Raw genomic sequence first — 19,016 nt, 5'->3', positions numbered from 1 at the left:
TTGTTGTTTGGTCACTAAGTCATGTCCGACTCTTTGTGACCTCATGGTCTGTAGCCGGCCGGGCTCCTCTGTCCATGGGATTTCCTGGGCAAGAATACTGGAGTGAGTTGCCATTTCCTTCTGCAGGGGATCTTCCCAGCCCAGGAATCCTACCCAGGTCTGCTGCATTGACAGGTAGATTCTTTACCACTGAGACTCCACTAGGTGTAGATTGGTAAGACTTATAAAGCCAGTGCATGAGACATGAGAGACACAGGTTCCATCCCTGGTCAAGAAGATCCCCTGGAGGAGGGCGTGGCAACCCACTCCCATTTTTGCCTGGAGAATCCCATGGGCAGAGGAGCTTGGCGGACTACAGTCTACAGGGTTGCAGAGAGTCAGCGACTTAACACACGTGCATAAAACCCAAAAGACATTGAGAAATCAGCAAAACTGTGGCATCAGACTGAGATACTTGTCTTTTATATGGTCCCTCATGTAATAACATAGTAATAGCAAAGAAGTGTAACATTCAGTGGGCTTCCCTGGTGGCTCAGATGATAAAGAATCTGCCTGCAGTGTGGGAGACCCAGGTTCAGTCCCTGGGTCGGGAAGATCTCCTGGAGAAGGGTATGGCAGCTCACTCCAGTTGTTCTTCCCTGGAGAATTCCATGGACAGAGGAGCCTGGTGGGCTCCAGTCCTTGGGATTGCAAAGAATCAGTCACAATTGAGTGACTAACACTTTCATAACATTCAGTATGTGCTAGGTACTGTTTTAAGTACTCTATGTATATATTCAAACATTTTCATCCCTACAACAACCTATAAGGTATTGCTGTCATTATTCCCATTTTAGGAAAAGCAAAGGGAGGCATTGAGCGTTTAGATAACATGCCTGGGTCATGCAGTGAGTAGATGGCATTTAGTGGGGTTTTAAATCCACCTGGTTTGGCTGCAGGGTCCACATTCATAATCTCTGGCCTCTATTGCATTATACGTTGAGAAAAGCAGGATATATGTGATTTACTGTAAACTCCTTCTGAACTGATCGTATCTGTCCACCTGTCTCTCCTAATGGTTAAGGACTGTTTCAGGACTCTACCTTTCTAGGTGAATGAATGATGCCATTGTTACCTTTGGAAAAATGTATAAGTAATTTGGAGAAAATCAACTTGAAAAGTGCAGGGCTCTGATGGATCCTCCTACACTTGTTACTTGTGAATATTGGATTAAGTAAAGCATATCTGCCATTACCATGTGTGGAAAACCTTTTATATAAATGGCCTTACTCTCTTGATGTTGAGGATATAAATTTTTAGACATGAAAATAAGCATCCTTAATTTTCATTTTTTAGTGTATTTAAAAAAAAATAAGATACACAAATAAATTAGTTTGAAGATATTTAATTTGTCAAAATCAAAGAATGCATGGAAATCTAATCTCATATCTGAGGTGCATCTTAAAAAAATGTTGGATATTAAATTTAAATTGAATTTACCCAATGTCTCTTAATGGTTTGGGTGATATATTCTTTCATCTCAGTGACCCAGCTTCAGCTGTCATCACTCAGGTTCAGTATCTGGATAATCATACATCTTTCAGGTAGGTTGGCTGTCACATTCTCTTTCTTTCCCTTTTTGACACTGGCAGTAGTTGATGAGGTTTGAATTACTGCCCCAGGGTAATAGCCAAGACGAGCATAGAAAACTCCTTATACCGTAATTCAGTTTTAACGTAAATTGTATTAAATATGGACACGCAGCACTTAAAAACTTTGCATTCCGTCTCTTCAGCGTCTGCTACCTAATTACCACCAGTACTTCAATTTTCTTGGTCTCAGCTTTTCGTATTTGTGTAATCATGGGGTTAGAATTCTATTTGCCATTTCAATTCTTACATCTTATAATTTTGTTCACTAACCTAAGGTGACTTTTCCCTCTTTATTTGTGGTACTTTATAGCATGAATACAGAAAAATAATAGGCCATTTCAGATAAGATACTATCTAGAGGTCCTGTGAGAGATGTTGAAGTAGTTCCTCCAGAACAGTAGGTTTTGCTGTGATACAGTTACTACGTTTGCTGCTTGCTAATGACGGATGAAATATCTAATAGCTGCCAAGGCCTGGTTGGCTGTGACAGTAACCAGTGAATTGCAGTAACACAGAGCACTTTGTTCATTATTTGCTTGGTATCATATAACTGGTTTTGTTCCATGGTGTAGTCTGCCCAGTGAAGAGCATGAAAAAAGAGCATGGTATGTGATTCAGCCACAAAAAGGAACAAAATGATGCCATTTGCAGCAACATAGATGGGCCTAGAGATTGTTATATTGAGTGGACTAGATCAGACAGAAAAAAAAACAAATAACATATAATATCACATATATTATAAGTGGTCACTTATAATATATGTGGTATAATAATATATATATAATAATATATAAGTGATATAATATTACTTATATGTATAATCTAAAAAAATGGTTATAAGAACTTATCTATAAAACAGAAATAGAGTTACAGATGTAGGTAATAAACACGCTTACCGGAGGTGGGGGGGCGGGCAAGGGGAGGAGGGAAAAATTGGGAGGTTGGGACTGACATATACACACTACTATATATAAAATGAATAACCAACAAGGACCTACTCTATAGCACAGGGAACTCTACTCAATACTCTGTAATGACCTATATGAGAAAAAAAATCTAAAATGGAGTGGATATATGTGTAAGTATAACTGACTCACTTTGCTATACACCTGTAACTAACACCATATTGTAAACCAACTATACTCCAATAAAATTTTTTTAAAGAAGAAAAATCATACTGGCTCAACTCCTCCTTACTCTAAACACATTTCAGTGGCAGAAGTAGCGTCAGCATAAGCACCACTATCTTTACCACCTTTGTTTTCATCAACAGTGGACATTTATTCCCCTGAAGAAGGAAATGGCAACCCAGTCCAGTATTCTTGCCTGGAAAATCCCATGGACTGAGGAGCCTGGTGGGCTACAGTCCAAGGGGTCGCAGAGGGGTGGATACGACTGAGCGACCGAGGTGTGTGTAAGATGGACATCTATTCAGAGCACCAGTGGCAGGGCCTGAGCCAGCTTTATGGCAGAACAGTGGCATTGGCCAGCTGATACTCACCAACTGTTGGCCACGTGCCAAGCACCATAACATGTCCTTCCTGTGTCGTATATCACACAATCCTCATCACTCTCCGCAGATGAGAAACAGAGGCACAGTGTTTTTTCAAAAACTTTTTAGTAACTTTCTCAGTGACAGAGTGGCAAAGCTAGAATTCAAACCCAGTTTTGGGGGCTCCAGAGCCTGCAGTTTTAATCACTATGCTATATTGCCCTCCGTATCCTTGAAGGGAGATGCGAGTGAGTCTGTTTGCAATTGAGGAAAATTATTGCGTATCAAAGATAGTGTAGCTTTCTTGGCAGTTCAGATTATCAGTGTCGTCCAAGATCCAACTCTCTAAAATGAAAAAGAGAAAAAAATTACACTTATCATGTCTAATATATTCTTTTTAAAGGTATTGTATAGTTTTATCATTTTACTGCTTATAATGTTAAAAAAAAGATTTATTCAGTGACACTCATCAGAGTGGTAAGGCAGACTTCATTCAGGGCCGTGTGATAGCTGTAGGAACCTCTGCAGTAGTTTTGTAGTAAGGCAGAGAGACTGGGCTCAACTCTGAATAATGCAAAGCAAAGTAGGGATTTATAGCCAAAGAGCACAGGGTGGGGAATCCATAGATAGAAAGTGACTAAAAGGGGACATGAGGACACACAAGGGGCTGATTTTCACCAAACCACCTTAACAGGAGTTTTTCTTTCTTCCTTAATATGGCTGTACCAGGTCTTAGCGTGGGCTCTCAGTTGCAGCATGTGGGATCTAGTTCCCTGACCAGGGGTCGAACTCAGGCCCCCTGCATTGTGAGCGCAGAGTCTTAGCCACTGGACAACCAGGGAAGTCCCCCTAACAAGACTCTTGCTAAAGGCCTGTCAGAGGTGATCAGGTATCACCTGGGCAGTGATGAAGGATAAGGAAAAAAGATGATCAAATACTGAGAATGGGGGTAGGGGGCGCAGTTCTGGATATACTGAACTTCAACAGGATTCTTACTAGAACTGAACTTTATAAAAAAGGACATGGGAGCCCAAGGCTTAGTCAAAAGAGAACTCAGAAGAGCCAGACCAGAGTTTGGTCCAAGACAGAATGTTTTCCAGGGTTTGGTCCAAGACAGAATGTTTTCCAGTAGACAGTATGGTTTTCTTTCTTGCTTTGATGATTTGTCATTTGATGCCATGTATGACCAGGAAGATAACATCAAATTATACTCAAATTCTTATCAGAAAATTCTTTTAACAATAACCTTTAAAGTATGATTTCCAGAAAATGCATTTGTCATAGTTCAGATTCTTGATTACAGTCTCTATATGTGTGGGAAAATGTAAGTTATTCAATTTGCTTGCTCAGAAATAGTTTTTGCCACTTCCTTGATGCTGTTGGATCATCTTTCTCCCCTCTTGGGATAAGAGGAGAACCAGATAATAAGAGGCAGTTAAATAGCACGTGAATTTGCTGCCATTTATAGAAATATCATTTCATTACACTTTGAACAGATCTCTGTTTATTGGCTTGAGCTTCAGATGAAATTGTTGACCAACATTTAGTGGTCATGTTTCATCACAATGCACATCTTTGAACACTGAGAATCTAATCCAGGACAATTAGGTGCTCTCACTAGGAGAGGCAGATGGGGACTTAGAAGAACGTTGAGGTGAGATGTTTTACTTCTTCCTTGACCCGTACGGTCTAGGCTGTCCTCACCAGTGGCTGAAGCTCTGGTGCTACTTAAATATGCTCTCTTGCTCCCACTCCCCTCACTGGATCTCTTTCCTTCCTCCCACGTATTTGAATCGGTGAGAGGAGAAAGGGTGCAGTTCCAATGTATTAAGTGAAAAGCTAGAAGCAATGTACAAGTAGATGGCTACTGCTCCTTGGCAAGATTACTTTGCAAGAGAATTTCCCTCCAACCTTTACCTGCAGGTGTAGATTTTTATAACTGTATCTTGTTAGCAAAAAATAAAAAAGCAACTTAAGAAATAGGGAGCTTCTTATACATTTGCCATTATTCAACTGGGATGTAGGATTTTATGATGTAAGTTGCAACTAAAGATAGCAAGGGAGCCATCTTGTGAAACACTGTTTGAACTGCAGGCTGGTGGCTTCTGGGCCAAGAGGAAAGCTGGTGATAGTAATGGTGAAACAGAAGGTCAAAATTTAATTCTTTTAACCGACGCAATTGTTCTGGTGCTCCTATACATTCTTTCCCAGTCTATGTAAATCAGCAAGTATTGGAGGAATAGTATGTCCAGGGATGGTTCATATTCACTGGTTATTTAACTGAGAAATCCCTTAAGTTTGAGGAATGATACTTGTAGCCTTTTTAATTCTAAATACTTGCTGTAAGCGATTGAATTAATAGTTTAAATTTCAGCCTTAAAGTCTAGTAAGTATTTAACCTTGTACACATAACTTCAGTAAACCTGTTTGTTTCTGAATGAAGATAATTAGCAGTACTACTCTCATAGGGTTGTAAAAGTTGAATGGAGTGTACACACGCGTGAAGCACCTGGGCTTCCTTGGAGGTTCAGATGGTAAAGAATCTGCCTGCGATGCAGGAGACCTGAGTTCAATCCCTGGATCGAGAAGATCCCCTGGAGAAGGGAATGGCTACCCACTCCAGTATTCTTGACTGGAGAATCCCATGGACGGAGGAGCCTGGTGGGCTACAGTCCATGGGGTTGCAAGTAGAGATGGCTAAGTGACTAACACTTTCACTTTCATGAAGGGACTAGCATTGTATCTGTGATGTAGTGAGAGAGAGAAAAAGAGTGTGTATGTGTGTCAATAAATAGTGTTAGCCATTATTTTTATCATTGATAATGACAGTTATTTTATTTTTATTTTATTGTTTTATTTTTGGTAATGAAAATAGAGTAATAAAGTAATGCCATAGGCTGGTCTAAAAGAGGTACTCTGTGATGAGATGGACGAAACTGGAGCCGATTATACAGAGTGAAGTAAGCCAGAAAGAAAAACACCAATACAGTATACTAACACATATATATGGAATTTAGAAAGATGGCAATGACGACCCTGTATGCAAGACAGGAAAAAAAGACGCAGCTGTCTATAACGGACTTTTGGACTCAGAGGGAGAGGGAGAGGGTGGGATGATATGGGAGAATGGCATTCTATCATGTATACTATCATGTAAGAATTGAATCGCTAGTCTATGTCTGACGCAGGATACAGCATGCTTGGGGCTGGTGCATGGGGATGACCCACAGAGATGTTATGGGGAGGGAGGTGGGAGGGGGGTTCATGTTTGGGAACACAAAGAATTAAAGATTTTAAAATTAAAAAAATTAAAAAAGAAAAAAAAAAAAAGAGGTACTCTGATCACGGTCATCCTACATACAATTTGCTTCCTAATTTTGCTTTCTTTTCTCCTGAAGAGCCCTACCACACCCCTCCCCCCATATTGAAGAGCTTTAGACCCACAAAACCATGCCCATGTCACAGAATGTAAATCAGAATCACATCTGTAGATATTTAAAAATACATGAACAGAATCCCCTCCTCTCCCAGGGGAAGATAAGAATTTAGGTGTTCTGGGGTGGATTTTTGAAATTCCCTCTGTGATTCTGATCTGCACCCTTGGTTTAAAAACAATGACCTAGAAGAACAATGTACTACTTTGTGAAAGTCCTGAAATGAATATTTCTTTTCTCAAAACATTGTTTAGTTGTCTCTTAATTAAAATCATATTTTTTCTAGAACTACTGTTTCTTATTCAGTGTTCGGTTAGCTTGTCTGTCAGTGCTGTGGGTTTGACTCACTTTTTAAAAATGACCAGGTGTAGGACTTTCCTGGTGGTCCTGTGGTTAAGACTTCACCTCCATTGCAGGGGGTGTGGGTTCGATCCCTGGTGGGGGAACCAAGATCCCACATACCTTGAGGCCAAAAAAATCAAAAGATAAAACAGACGCAATACTGTAACAGGTTCAAAAAGGGTCCACGGGGGAAAAAAGAATCATTAAAAAACAAATAAATAAAAAAGACCAGGTGTGATTATCATTTCACTTTGTTTTCTGAATAGTTTCCTCTTTTTCTTAGGTTGCTAACAGAGGACACCCCGAATTTACCCTGTTCTTCTTACCCTACCTCCAGTATTTTATCCTTATACCCTACTCTATTGATATTTTTCTGCATCTAAAATAATGTAAGTTGTTTTATATTAAAATACCATTTTAGTTGTTACTTTTAGGGGTTACTTTTTAAAGAATACAGTTTGCACAGATATGGAACTCTCTTTTTACTTGTCAGCTCCAAATAAAACTAAAAGGAGTAAAAAAGTACAGTAGAACTATTTAGATCTGAGGATGTCTATTTAATTAAAATGTATTAATAAGACCCATAGATGTTTCTTCTTAATTCAATATATTTTCTTGGGCATCTGCTCTGAGCAGAGCACTACACAGTTTTGTATGTAAAGGAAAGAAAAATATCTCTGCTCCCAAGAAGTTTGTCATCCAGAAGAAAGACAAAAGCATGTAACCAAATGGCAGGAATTCAAGTAAAAGTCATATATAATCCCTGAAAAGGAAATAGCAAGTGTTATGGATGTTCAAAGAAGCAAGATCACAGCTGGCTGAAAGGAACAGGAATGACCATATATTGGAAGTGATGTGTGAAGGGGACAGAAAGGACAGAAAAGATTTCAAATCATGATCGAAGGAGCCACGTTCGTACCAGTTAGAAGGAGAAAACAATATAAAACGTGTAAGGAATCAAAAAAGGCGAGCTAAGTTTTTTTTTTCAATGAGTAATGATGACTCTGGTGTTACTGAAGGGGGTACAATTGCATAACAGGGAGTTTGGGGAAATAGGAATGGTACTTTGTAAGTAAAGGCCTTGGAACAGCTAAGCGTTTTACAGATTACAGAGTATAAACACCTAACTGTGCTTTAGGGAGAATGAACTGTGGTGAGATGGGTTTGACTGAGAAAAGACCACGGTCAGGCTGTTTGGATGGCCTGAGGTAGTGGCAGAAGAACCATCGAGAAGCAGAGGTGGAGAATGGAAGGATTGTCATGGACTGGGGATCTGCTTCGTTGCCTGCAGAGCTATATGGCTTTGGAATCTTACGGGATTTACACTACAATGCATGAAATAGCTAGCTAGTGGGAAGCTACTGTATAATACGGAGAGCCCAACCCAGCCATACATGTATATGTTGGCTCTTTTGGTTACACGCATATATGGCTGATTCATATTGTATGGCAGAAACCAGCATAGCATTGTCAAGCAAATATCCTCTGATTAAAAATCTTTTTAAAATATGGCACGACAAAGTGAGTGAAAATGATAGTTATCTGCTAGTCATCCACTAAGAACAAAATCCTGAATTACCAGAGGGAGGGAAGTTAGACATGCTAATCTGATTATTTTTAAAGGAAATATACTGTTCAGAAGTCAACACAATAAAGAGAAACCTCAACTAACAACTTAGGCACAGAGGAGATTTTGAAGGAATAACGAGAATCAGAAGGATTCCATTGTGAACATCTTTCCATAACCCGACCATTTCATGAGAGCCACAACAAACCAGCTGTTTGAAGGCATTTTAGGTCTAAGCTCTGAAAGTGAATCAAGTATTCTTGAAATCACCAACATTTGAAAAATGGAAACTGCCTAAATAGAAAGAAGAGAGGGCTTGCAGTTTCCTTCCCTGAAAGGGAGTTTCAGGAAGAATATATATTCTTCAATTTTTATTTTTTAGAATTGAGCTTTGTTTTTGTTGCTGTTGTTATTTAAATTTTATCTTGTTTATTATTTGGTTGTACTGTGAGTTCAGCATGCAGGATCTTAGTCCCCCAGCTAGGGATCAAACCCATGCTCCCTTCAGTGGCAGTATGGAGTCTTAACCAACCGGACCACCAGGGAATCCCAGAATATATTTACTTTAGATGGCCAAAGGAAAAGCCCTAGGGCTACAATGAGGACCAAGGAATGGTCCCTCACAGAACTTCTACTTATGGAACTGATGGTTATAATCTAATGAGATGATTCTTAGGATAAAGGGAATGTGTATACAGGAGGGGGACCAAGCCCAACCTTGGGGCTGTATAGTGAGGGCTCAAGCAAGGCTTCTTGGAGAAATTAATTCCTAACCTAAGTAATGATGGAATCTTAAGGATCAACCAGGTGAAGAGTTGTGGGAGGGGGAAGGTATGCATTTGAGGTAAAGGAAGAAACATAATCAGAGGGGATCAATAGGGAGGTAGTTCAGTTTGGTTAAGTATCTTTCATCTGCATGGTACTTATTTTTATATAAGGTGAATTTTTCTTCAAAATAGTAGTCCATTTTCTCAGCCTTATTAATTGTATAATTATTCAACTTTGAATTTATGATGCTTTAAAAAAGGTGCTATGTCTAACCTTATTCTGGTCTTTTCTGTTCTTTTCTGTTTTCTTGCATTGCACTCTAAACTAGCCCAAACTCTTCTCTAAAGCTCTTCCATATGTCTTGATAAGATTACTTTTAGGTATTTCATAATTCCCTTATATTAAAAGTAAGGTATTTTTCCATTTCAATTAGCAAATTTGAGATTGTGCTAAAGTAGCATAATGCTGTTGGTTTCTGCATATTTATCACGCATTCAGCTATTTTACTGAGCTTTTTACCTATTTGATAATTTTTAATATTCTTTTGTACTTACTAGATATTTAATTCCACCTACAACTAATATATTTGTCTTCTTTATAATAATCATTCCTTTTATATGTTTACTGTCATTATGCCTGCTAGAACTTTCAGAATAATTAAAAAAAAAAAGTAAATTGTGAAATGGACATTTTTCCCCCTGACTGTAAGGGGATTCCTCTTATTGTCCTTTAATAGTAAGTATGATATTGAATGTTTTGAGATAGTCACTCTTTGTCACGATAAGAATTATTTTCTGTTTATCACTTTTAGAGAATTATAAGAAATTATACAGATTGTTAATCAGATTGCTTTTTTAAAAGCTGTATAGTAGATATCATGTAGGGCCTTCCCTGGTGGCTCAGATGGTAAAGAATCTGCCTGCAATGCGGGAGCCCTGGGTTGCATGCCTGGTTGGGAAGATCCCCTGGAGGAGGGGATGGCAGCCCACTGCAGTATTCTTGCCTGGAGAATCCCCATGGACAGAGAAGCCTGGCGGGCTACAGTCCATGGGACTGCAAAGAATTAGACATGACTGAGCGACTAAGCACAGCACATATATCATGTAGAGCAAATCTTCCTACCTCATTTCCCCCCAGATATTCTTAGCTATTATTGGTTCTTTACTTTCTTTTATTACTTTTATAAAATTCCATTATTTTGTACTGAAAACTGTTGCAAAATATTTATTGCATCAGGGTCTTTTCCACTGGACCAGTTCTTCCCATCAGGAGCTTCAGCTTCAGCATCAGTCCTTTCAGTGAATATTCAGGACTGATTTCCTTTAGGATGGACTAGTTGGATCTCCTTGCAGTCCAAGGGACTCTGAAGAGTCTTCTCCAACACCGTAGTTCAAAGCATTAATTCTTTGGTGCTCAGCTTTCTTTGTAATCCAACTCTCAACATCCATACCTGACTACTGGAAAAACCATAGCTTTGACTATACGGACCTGTATCGGCAAAGTAATGTCTCTGCTCTTTAATGTGCTGTCTAGGTTGGTCATAGCTTTTCTTCCAAGGAGCAAGCGTCTTTTAATTTCATGGCTGCAATCACCATCTGCAGTGATTTTGGAGCCCCCCAAAATAAAATGTCACGGTTTCCATTGTTTCTCCATCTATTTGCCATGAAGTGATGGGACTGGATGCCATGATCTTCGTTTTTTGAACGTTGAGTTTTAAGTCAGCTTTTTCACTCTCCTCTTTCCCTTTCATCAAGAGATTGTTTAGTTCCTCTTCACTTTCTCCCATAAGAGTGGTGTCATCTGCATATCTGAGGTTATTGATATTTCACCCTGCAATCTTGATTCCAGCTTGTGCTTCACACAGTCTGGCATTTTGCATGATTATTTATTATTAACATATATAAATAATAAATTGATCTCTGTACTCATGGAACTCATAAATGATAAACTCATGAAATAAAAAATATATATCTATAATAAATGATCTCTACACTCATGGAACTGATAGTCAAGTGAGGAATATATATAGATAACAGATATTAAATCAGTTGTTACAAATAATTATATAATTGCAAGTGTGCAAAGTATTTGAAAAGGGTCTTATTTGTTTGTAGTATTAATAAATTCTGTCATAAAAGTGACATATTCACTTGGAGCTGTTCAGATGGGGGTGGCATATATGGGCCTCCTCTAGGTATTCCACTAACAACGGACCTACGGCAGCTTTCTGCAGAAGGCCCTTCCCTGAAAGTGATGTGAAGGCAAGATGATAGCTGTTCTGATGATATATTCCTATAAATGTCAGCGGTTGGCCTAGAGGCATTGGTTTGGCTTCCATTCAGATCTCTAGCACAGACTGTGTACAGTCTCCCAAATTTGGCTCTTATTCTGTACTATATTGGTCAATATTAAGTAGCTGAAAAGGGCGAAGTCCTAAATTGTAGTGTTTGGCAATTTCTGAGGAGAAAATATGTCTATTATAGTTGGTTTCAGACTATCAGTGTGAAGTCAACTGACTTATAGCATTCCTGAGAATTTAACCACTGATCTCTCAAGATAGGGTCAAGATACCGCGGAACCCTCTCCTCCTCCTCCCAGGTCCTGTCCCCTGGTTTCTGCCCCACCCAACCTCTTCCACAGTCAGGCCCCTTCAGTCTTCAATCTAGTCTGTTCCCTTAAGCTCTTCGGAAGCTGGACCGACTGCCAGTCCTTTAACTTGTTGCCAAGCATATGTGATGCTATAAACTGACAGCTGCTCTCCTCAGGCGAAGCATTTTGAGTGTGAACACCTTAATTTAGGAGTTACAACAAAACTTAATATTGTTTCTTTTCCATTTTCTTCTTGCCAAAACAGTCTGTTTCACCCTGAGGCAAGGAAGATGCTGCTGACTAACCAAGGGAAAGAGTCAGGATGTCCAGACAACCACTAAAATTAATCTTTTACAAGCTTGGCACACTGTGTTGCTTAGAGTCAATAAATACTTTTCATAAGTCCATTTATAGTATCAAGTCATTTAACTGGGGTCTACTCATTGCTTAAAATGTGGTAAACGCCTGGAGTGAAGACTGCTCTTCTTTTATGGAAGACAGGGAAGAAAACACGAGGAACATCCCTTGAACAGCCATGTGGTCCTCTCACTCAGGCAAATGTCCGGGGCATTGCTGGCATGTCCTTAATGTCAGAAAACTGCTTGGCGGCTTTGTGTGTGCATGCTGGGTGGCTATGTGAGGGCTTCCACCTCTGAGGCACAGGTTGAGGAGGAGAGATCAGCGTAACGTTATCGAGAGAAGGTTCATGTTTGGAAGATGAAGCAGGAAGAGACTCCCAGAAGAGTTATATCAGGCTCCCTCAACCCTACTCCTTTCATTCTCCCGACTGCTAACTTTGGAGATAATAAAGATGAAGCATAGAGATGCCACAAGGAACTGGTCTCTGTCTTTTGATCAGTGAAAGGTAGATCGGCTTTCTTTACATCTAGAATTCTTTGGATTGGGGGCCATCTCATGCAGTGACCTAAACAGGATTTCTGAGGAAATCCTTTGTCCCCTTTTCTGAAGATGTTCTGGTTTCTTCTGGCCGAATCTGTCAGTGATGGATGGAAAGTTGGAGTCTTGTTTCTTATGTCCTTTTAACTCGTGTGGGGCAGATCAAATTGAGCCCTCAGACACTTAGGCTTTTTATTTTTTAAATGGTAGAGCCTATTTTTAGTGATACCCCAGTCAGTATTTGTTTTCATTGTATCTTCTTTCTGATCCTTGATCCTTTCTGGTGGTAGGTTACTTCTCATGGTTGTAACTCTGAAGATGTTTATCCTCTTCTGCAGAAAGAGAAAATGGGATGATGTGGGATAACTCAGATGCTTGGCCCACTTCAGGTCACATGGTTGTTCCTCTGGTGGTGGTGGTGATGGTTCAGTGTCTTGGTCGGGTCCGACTCTTTGCTGCCCCATGGACTGTAGTCCCCCAGGCTCCTCTGTTCATCTGGAGAGACAATAGAAAAAGTGTTGGATCTTAGCAGGACTCTGGAATAATCAGAGAATCCAGGTCAAAACAGTCCACCCTGCAGTCTTTCTTGTTATTGATATGCTGCTTATTGATGCTAGAATACAAGACAGGGTTGAGATGGTTGAGTTCCATCTTGGACAGTGTTAAGAAATGCTACTCTTCCAAACAGTCCGGGTTAAACATTCTACCTAACTTTTGTGATGGCCTTTCCTTCTTCAAATTACCTTGATACAAGACTTCTGGGACTTTTTCACACATGCCCTGGATGCATCTTTGTATATATTGCCCTGATGCTCAGCATTCCAAAGCATTAGTAGACAAGAGCAGATGCAAGGTAAATGTGTAGGAAGGTAAATGAGTTAAATGCATAGACAGCTTACATCATATTCTCCAAGCCGTCAGTGGGTCTGAGAAGTAGTAAGGCAGCTTTTGAACTGGAGGCTTAAAAAATAAAAAAGATTTGTCGACTAAAAGAAAAAAGCACAACATAAGAGTTGCAAGTTAAGTTTTATTTGGGGGCAAAATAAGGATGATAGCCTGAGAGACAGCCTTTCAGATAGCTCTGAGAAGCTGCTCCAAAGAGGCAGGGGGGAAGGTCAGTATATATGTGATTTTGGTGAAGGAGGAGTATATGTAATTAAGCACATTATTTATTTTTTTGCAGAAGGTTTCTGCTGGTCACAAGGAGTAGTCATCACCATGAAAGATTTAAGGATTTTAGTGCTTTTCTAGACATGAAAAGATACAAAAATTTGGCTCATAAAATTGGCTCCTGGAAATGTCTGACTATATGCAGACCTGTTCTGCCAGATTTCCCCAGAGCACAGAGCACCTCATTTCTGCTCTCTACTCTGAACTCTTTGCAGGGGATTTTGAAAATCAGCAGTAACAGCTGCACATGATTTAATCCTTGTAAATGTAGATGGCAAGTGCCAATTTGTAATTCACAGGGTTGTTAATTTTAAGTTTTCATTTACTGCTTTTTGGTAGATACTTGAATGAAAAAAATTTTTTAAGTTGTTATTAAATGTTTAATGATTTAAGCGTATTTGAATACTCTAATAAATGGCAGCAAAAGCTTTGTAGTCAACAGCATTGGCAGCATAGAGAGGTGGAAGTAAATTGAATGAAAACATTGACTTTATCGTGTGTGTTACTCCCTCAGTTTTCATCATCTAGTTTAATTGGAACATTAGCTATACTTTGGAGATTGTTAGAGTGCTTGTTTATATGAAGATTTTACATTAAAAGCTTATGTGGCATAAAGAAATTCTTAATTGGTTGAAATCTAGGATTGATATTTTATAATATTTGGAAATTTTTGAATCAAGTTTGAAGTCATATGTTTTAAACTATTACTCATTTCTAAACAACTGAATTCTTCTTCTTCTTTGTATTTTTAGGATTTGGAAACATTTCACCACGCACAGAAGGGGGGAAAATATTCTGTATCATCTATGCCTTACTGGGAATTCCCCTCTTTGGCTTTCTGTTGGCTGGAGTTGGAGATCAACTAGGGACCATATTTGGAAAAGGAATTGCAAAAGTGGAAGATACGTTTATTGTGAGTATGATAGCCATTTAACTGCATATGTTAATTGTCTCATTTTTCAAAAATATTATAAGTTTTCTGTTCACCTCAGATATAGTTAGATGTAAGCTATTGGGTTTTCTATAACAATTTACATGAGCTTCTTTTTGCAAATAACTCACTGTATAGTTGTTTTTATACTTCTCTGAATGAATACATTAATGAATGAGAAAAAGTGAAATATACAGAAAAGTAGAAATCTGACAGTCCTGGGCTCAAATTCCAGATGGATTGTATCCTGGCTATATTCACTTAAGCTAGTTATTTTACCCTTAAATCTCCATTTTGCAATAATAGTACTGATGATGAGGCATTACTCTGAGATTTAGAGATATTCTAAGTGAAAGCTTAACATAGCTAGTAAACCTTAGCCCTTTGCTGAATGATTGAATAATATATAGCAAACATGATAAAGGGAATCTTATAACTTATTTTAATAATGTTGCTGATAGAAATTTAACTAAGGTATGTAATTTAGTAGGACCCAAAATAATATAATGAAGATGTTCATGGGCATATGATATTCAGTAGAAAAAATAAAATGAAAATGCTCTTAGAATTTTAAGTGAAAAATAGTAATAATACCATGATGACAAGCTTTTATTCTTGAAAATTATGAATGAAGAAAATAATTGTGTTAGAGAGTCAGATTATAGATGATTTGTTACTTCTGTCACTACTATTATGTTTTATTTATTATTTGATAATATTTTATCTTTTCATAAAAAGTTCGAGTATTTAACTATTGGTGAAATAAGATCACTGAGTGTTAGGTTTTCAATTGAAATTATAATTCCAGTTTTAACATTAGATATATTTCATATTGGGGCTTCCCTGGTGGCTCAGTGGCATAAAAAATATTCCTGCAATGTAGGAGCCATAGGGGATGTGGGTTTGATCCCTGGTTTGGGAAGATCCCCTGCCGGAGGGCATGCAACCCACTCTAGTATTCTTGCCTGGAGAATGCCAGGGACAGAGCAGCCTGGCGGGCTACAGTCCATAGGATTGCAAAGAGTCAGACACGACTGAAGCGACCTAGCATGCACGCACATGCTTCATATTAAATTCAGAGGTGAAGCAGTGTGGGTCCTCTGAGGGCAGCTCTAGCTTAGAGGTGTTGAAGACTTCTCGTTGTCTACATATCGTGTCTTGTATATTTAGTTGTACAGTTTGAGGTCACAGAACAGTGAGATGGTTTGTCTAGTTCACATGGAAATCAACTGGGGACTTTAAGACTGCTAGTATTCCGCTGTAATCAGTTGAACAATGATAGGAAAATGTGGTGGGAGAAGGGAAAAGTCTCCATGAAATTAATGATTTTATCAGTTATCAACAGTGGATATTTAATTTATGCTTCAGTTTTCTCAGTTTTCATGTATTTCTAGGTTGTGTTTGGCCCAAAGTCAGTTGTTTGCTTGTGGAATAGAAATATTTAAAAAGTAGTTCCGGTAAAGAAAGAATGATGTAAACCTGAAATTTTGTTCTCTGAGCAAATATTATGTACCTTAGAAAGTATTTTACCTGTTGCAAAGCTATGTAAAAGTAAAGTAGCATCATTATTAGTGCTGGTTGTTTACAGTTATTCATATTATACCTAATATATTTTAAAGACAATTGAAAATTAATTATAAAAGAATAAAATACCATTCTTATTTGCTAATTTGCTGATAACAGTGTGTATAGGTTATATGCATAAAATAAATATATAATACGAATATAAATATATAATAAATATAAATATAAATAAAATAAATATATAATAAGTTCCCGTATCGCTCCGGGAACTCTCCTCAGAGCTCTGTGATGTCCTAAATGTGAAGTAAATCCAAAAAAGAAGCGATATGTGTGTGTGTGTGTGTGTGTGTGTGTGTGCGCATGTGTATGTGTGTGTATGTATATAAATATCTATATATATAGCTGATTCACATTGTTCTACAGTAGAAACTAACATAACATTGTAAAGCAACTATACTCCAATAAAAAATAATTTAAACAGTATATATAGGTTAACTTTGCAGGTACATCACTAATCGATCTCAGTCAATTTCTCTCTCTCAGTATCTATCTCTCCCCCACCCCTCTCTCACTCTCTCATCCCTAGAAGTGGAATGTTAGTCAAACCAAGATACGAATCATCTCAACAATCATCTTTATTCTGTTTGGCTGTGTACTCTTCGTTGCTCTGCCTGCGATCATATTCAAGCACATAGAAGGCTGGAGTGCCCTGGACGCCATTTATTTTGTGGTTATCACCTTAACCACCATTGGCTTTGGCGACTATGTCGCAGGTAAGTTTTTGAAGAAACATTGCTCTCCTAACCCTTCTCCTTTAGTTAAACTTTTTCTCTTGGGTTTGCAGACAACACAGTGACTGCCTCTATTTCCCAGGGCTGTCATAAGAAAGTACCACAAACTGGGTACCTTTAAACAAAAGAAATTCATTCTCTTACAGAAGTTCAAAATCAGAGTGCCAGCAGGGGCAGAGTCCCTCTGGGACTGGTAGAATCCTCCCTTCCTTCTCCCCAGCTTCTGGAGGCGGAGAGCATCAGTCCCTGCTGGTCCTCGGGTGGTAGCTGCGTCACTTCATCTCTGCTTTCGTCATCATATCGTGTTCTCCCTGTGTCCCCGTGCTGGGATCAAATTTCCCTCTTCTTATAAAGACACCAGTTACATCAGATTAAAAGCCCACTCTACTCCAGTATGAATTCATCATAACTGATTGTATCTTATTTCCAAATAAGCTCATGTTTCAAAGTGCCAGGGTTGGGACTTCAACACATATTTTTGGAAAACACAGTTTCATCTGTAACAGTGACGGAGCCAAAAAAATAAAAAAAAGAGATCATTCCATGACAGTGAAGGTCAGCAAAAGGGTACAGTTGAATATTTATTTTTCATTCCATAAAAGAAATTTAAATTGCTGTCTGTTCAGAGTGTTATGCTGCTAAGTCCCTTCAGTCATGTCAGACTCTGTGCGACCCCATAGACAGCAGCCCACCAGGCTCCCCCGTCCCTGGGATTCTCCAGGCAAGAACACTGGAGTGGGTTGCCATTTCCTTCTCCAATGCATGAAAGTGAAAAGTGAAAGGGAAGTCGCTCAGTCGTGTCCGACTCTTAGCGACCCCATGGACTGCAGCCTACCAGGGTCCTCCGTCCATGGGATTTTCCAGGCAAGAGTACTGGAGTGGGTTGCCATTGCCTTCTCCGACCACTCTAATTTCAGAAACCACTTCAGTTCAGTTCAGTCGCTCAGTCGTGTCCGACTCTTTGCGACCCTATGAATCGCAGCACGCCAGGCCTCCCTGTCCATCACCAACTCCGGAGTTCACTCAAACTCACAACATCGAGTTTGTGATGCCATCCAGCCATCTCATCCTCTGTTGTCCCTTTTTCCTCCTGCCCCCAAATCCCTCCCAGCATCTGAGTCTTTTCCAATGAGTCAACTCTTCGCATGAGGTGGCCAAAGTACTGGAGTTTTAGCTTTAGCATCATTCCTTCCAAAGAACACCCAGGACTGATCTCCTTTAGAATGGACTGGCTGGATCTCCTTGCAGTCCAAGGGACTCTCAAGAGTCTTCTCCATATATGACCACTGGAAAAACCATAGCCTTGACTAGACGGACCTTGGTTGGCACAGTAATGTCTCTACTTTTGAATATGCTATCTAGGTTGGTCATAACTTTCCTTCCAAGGAGTAAGCGTCTTTTAATTTCATGGCTGCAGTCACCATCTGCAGTGATTTTGGAGCCCCCCCAAAATAAAGTCTGACACTGTTTCTACTGTTTCCCCATCTATTTCCCATGAAGTGATGGGACCAGATGCCATGATCTTCGTTTTCTGAATGTTGAGCTTTAAGCCAACTTTTTCACTCTGCTCTTTCACTTTCATCAAGAAGCTTTTTAGTTCCTCTTCACTTTCTGCCATAAGGGTGGTGTCATCTGCATATCTGAGGTTATTGATATTTCTCCCAGCAATTTGATTCCAGCTTGTGCTTCTTCCAGCCCAGTGTTTCTCATGATGTACTCTGCATAGAAGTTAAATAAGCAGGGTGACGATATACAGCCTTGATGTACTCCTTTTCCTAATTTCAGAAACCACTTATCTGCCTCTTATTTGTTTTTTTAGTGGTACAAGAATTCAAGTTTAAATTATCTTTGCTCTTTTTACTAGGCCTTTCTATATCTTA

At 39.1% G+C, this 19,016-nt stretch overlaps 1 protein-coding gene across 1 annotated transcript in view; it reads left to right on the top strand.

The window, feature by feature from the left end:
* KCNK2 (potassium two pore domain channel subfamily K member 2) overlaps positions 1-19,016 on the top strand; it is a 134,706-nt gene that overhangs the window by 58,888 nt on the left and 56,802 nt on the right. Inside the window, exons 4-5 of the mRNA XM_052653991.1 lie at positions 14,643-14,803; positions 16,932-17,118. Coding sequence (XP_052509951.1) covers positions 14,643-14,803; positions 16,932-17,118 — 348 coding nt within the window. The remainder of the gene's footprint in view (positions 1-14,642; positions 14,804-16,931; positions 17,119-19,016) is intronic.

Source organism: Budorcas taxicolor, chromosome 16, assembly GCF_023091745.1.
Source record: "Budorcas taxicolor isolate Tak-1 chromosome 16, Takin1.1, whole genome shotgun sequence".
In the NCBI taxonomy this organism is placed as follows: domain Eukaryota; kingdom Metazoa; phylum Chordata; class Mammalia; order Artiodactyla; family Bovidae; genus Budorcas; species Budorcas taxicolor.
Note: the sequence above shows the minus strand (reverse complement) of the source record. Positions and strands in the feature narration are given on the sequence as shown.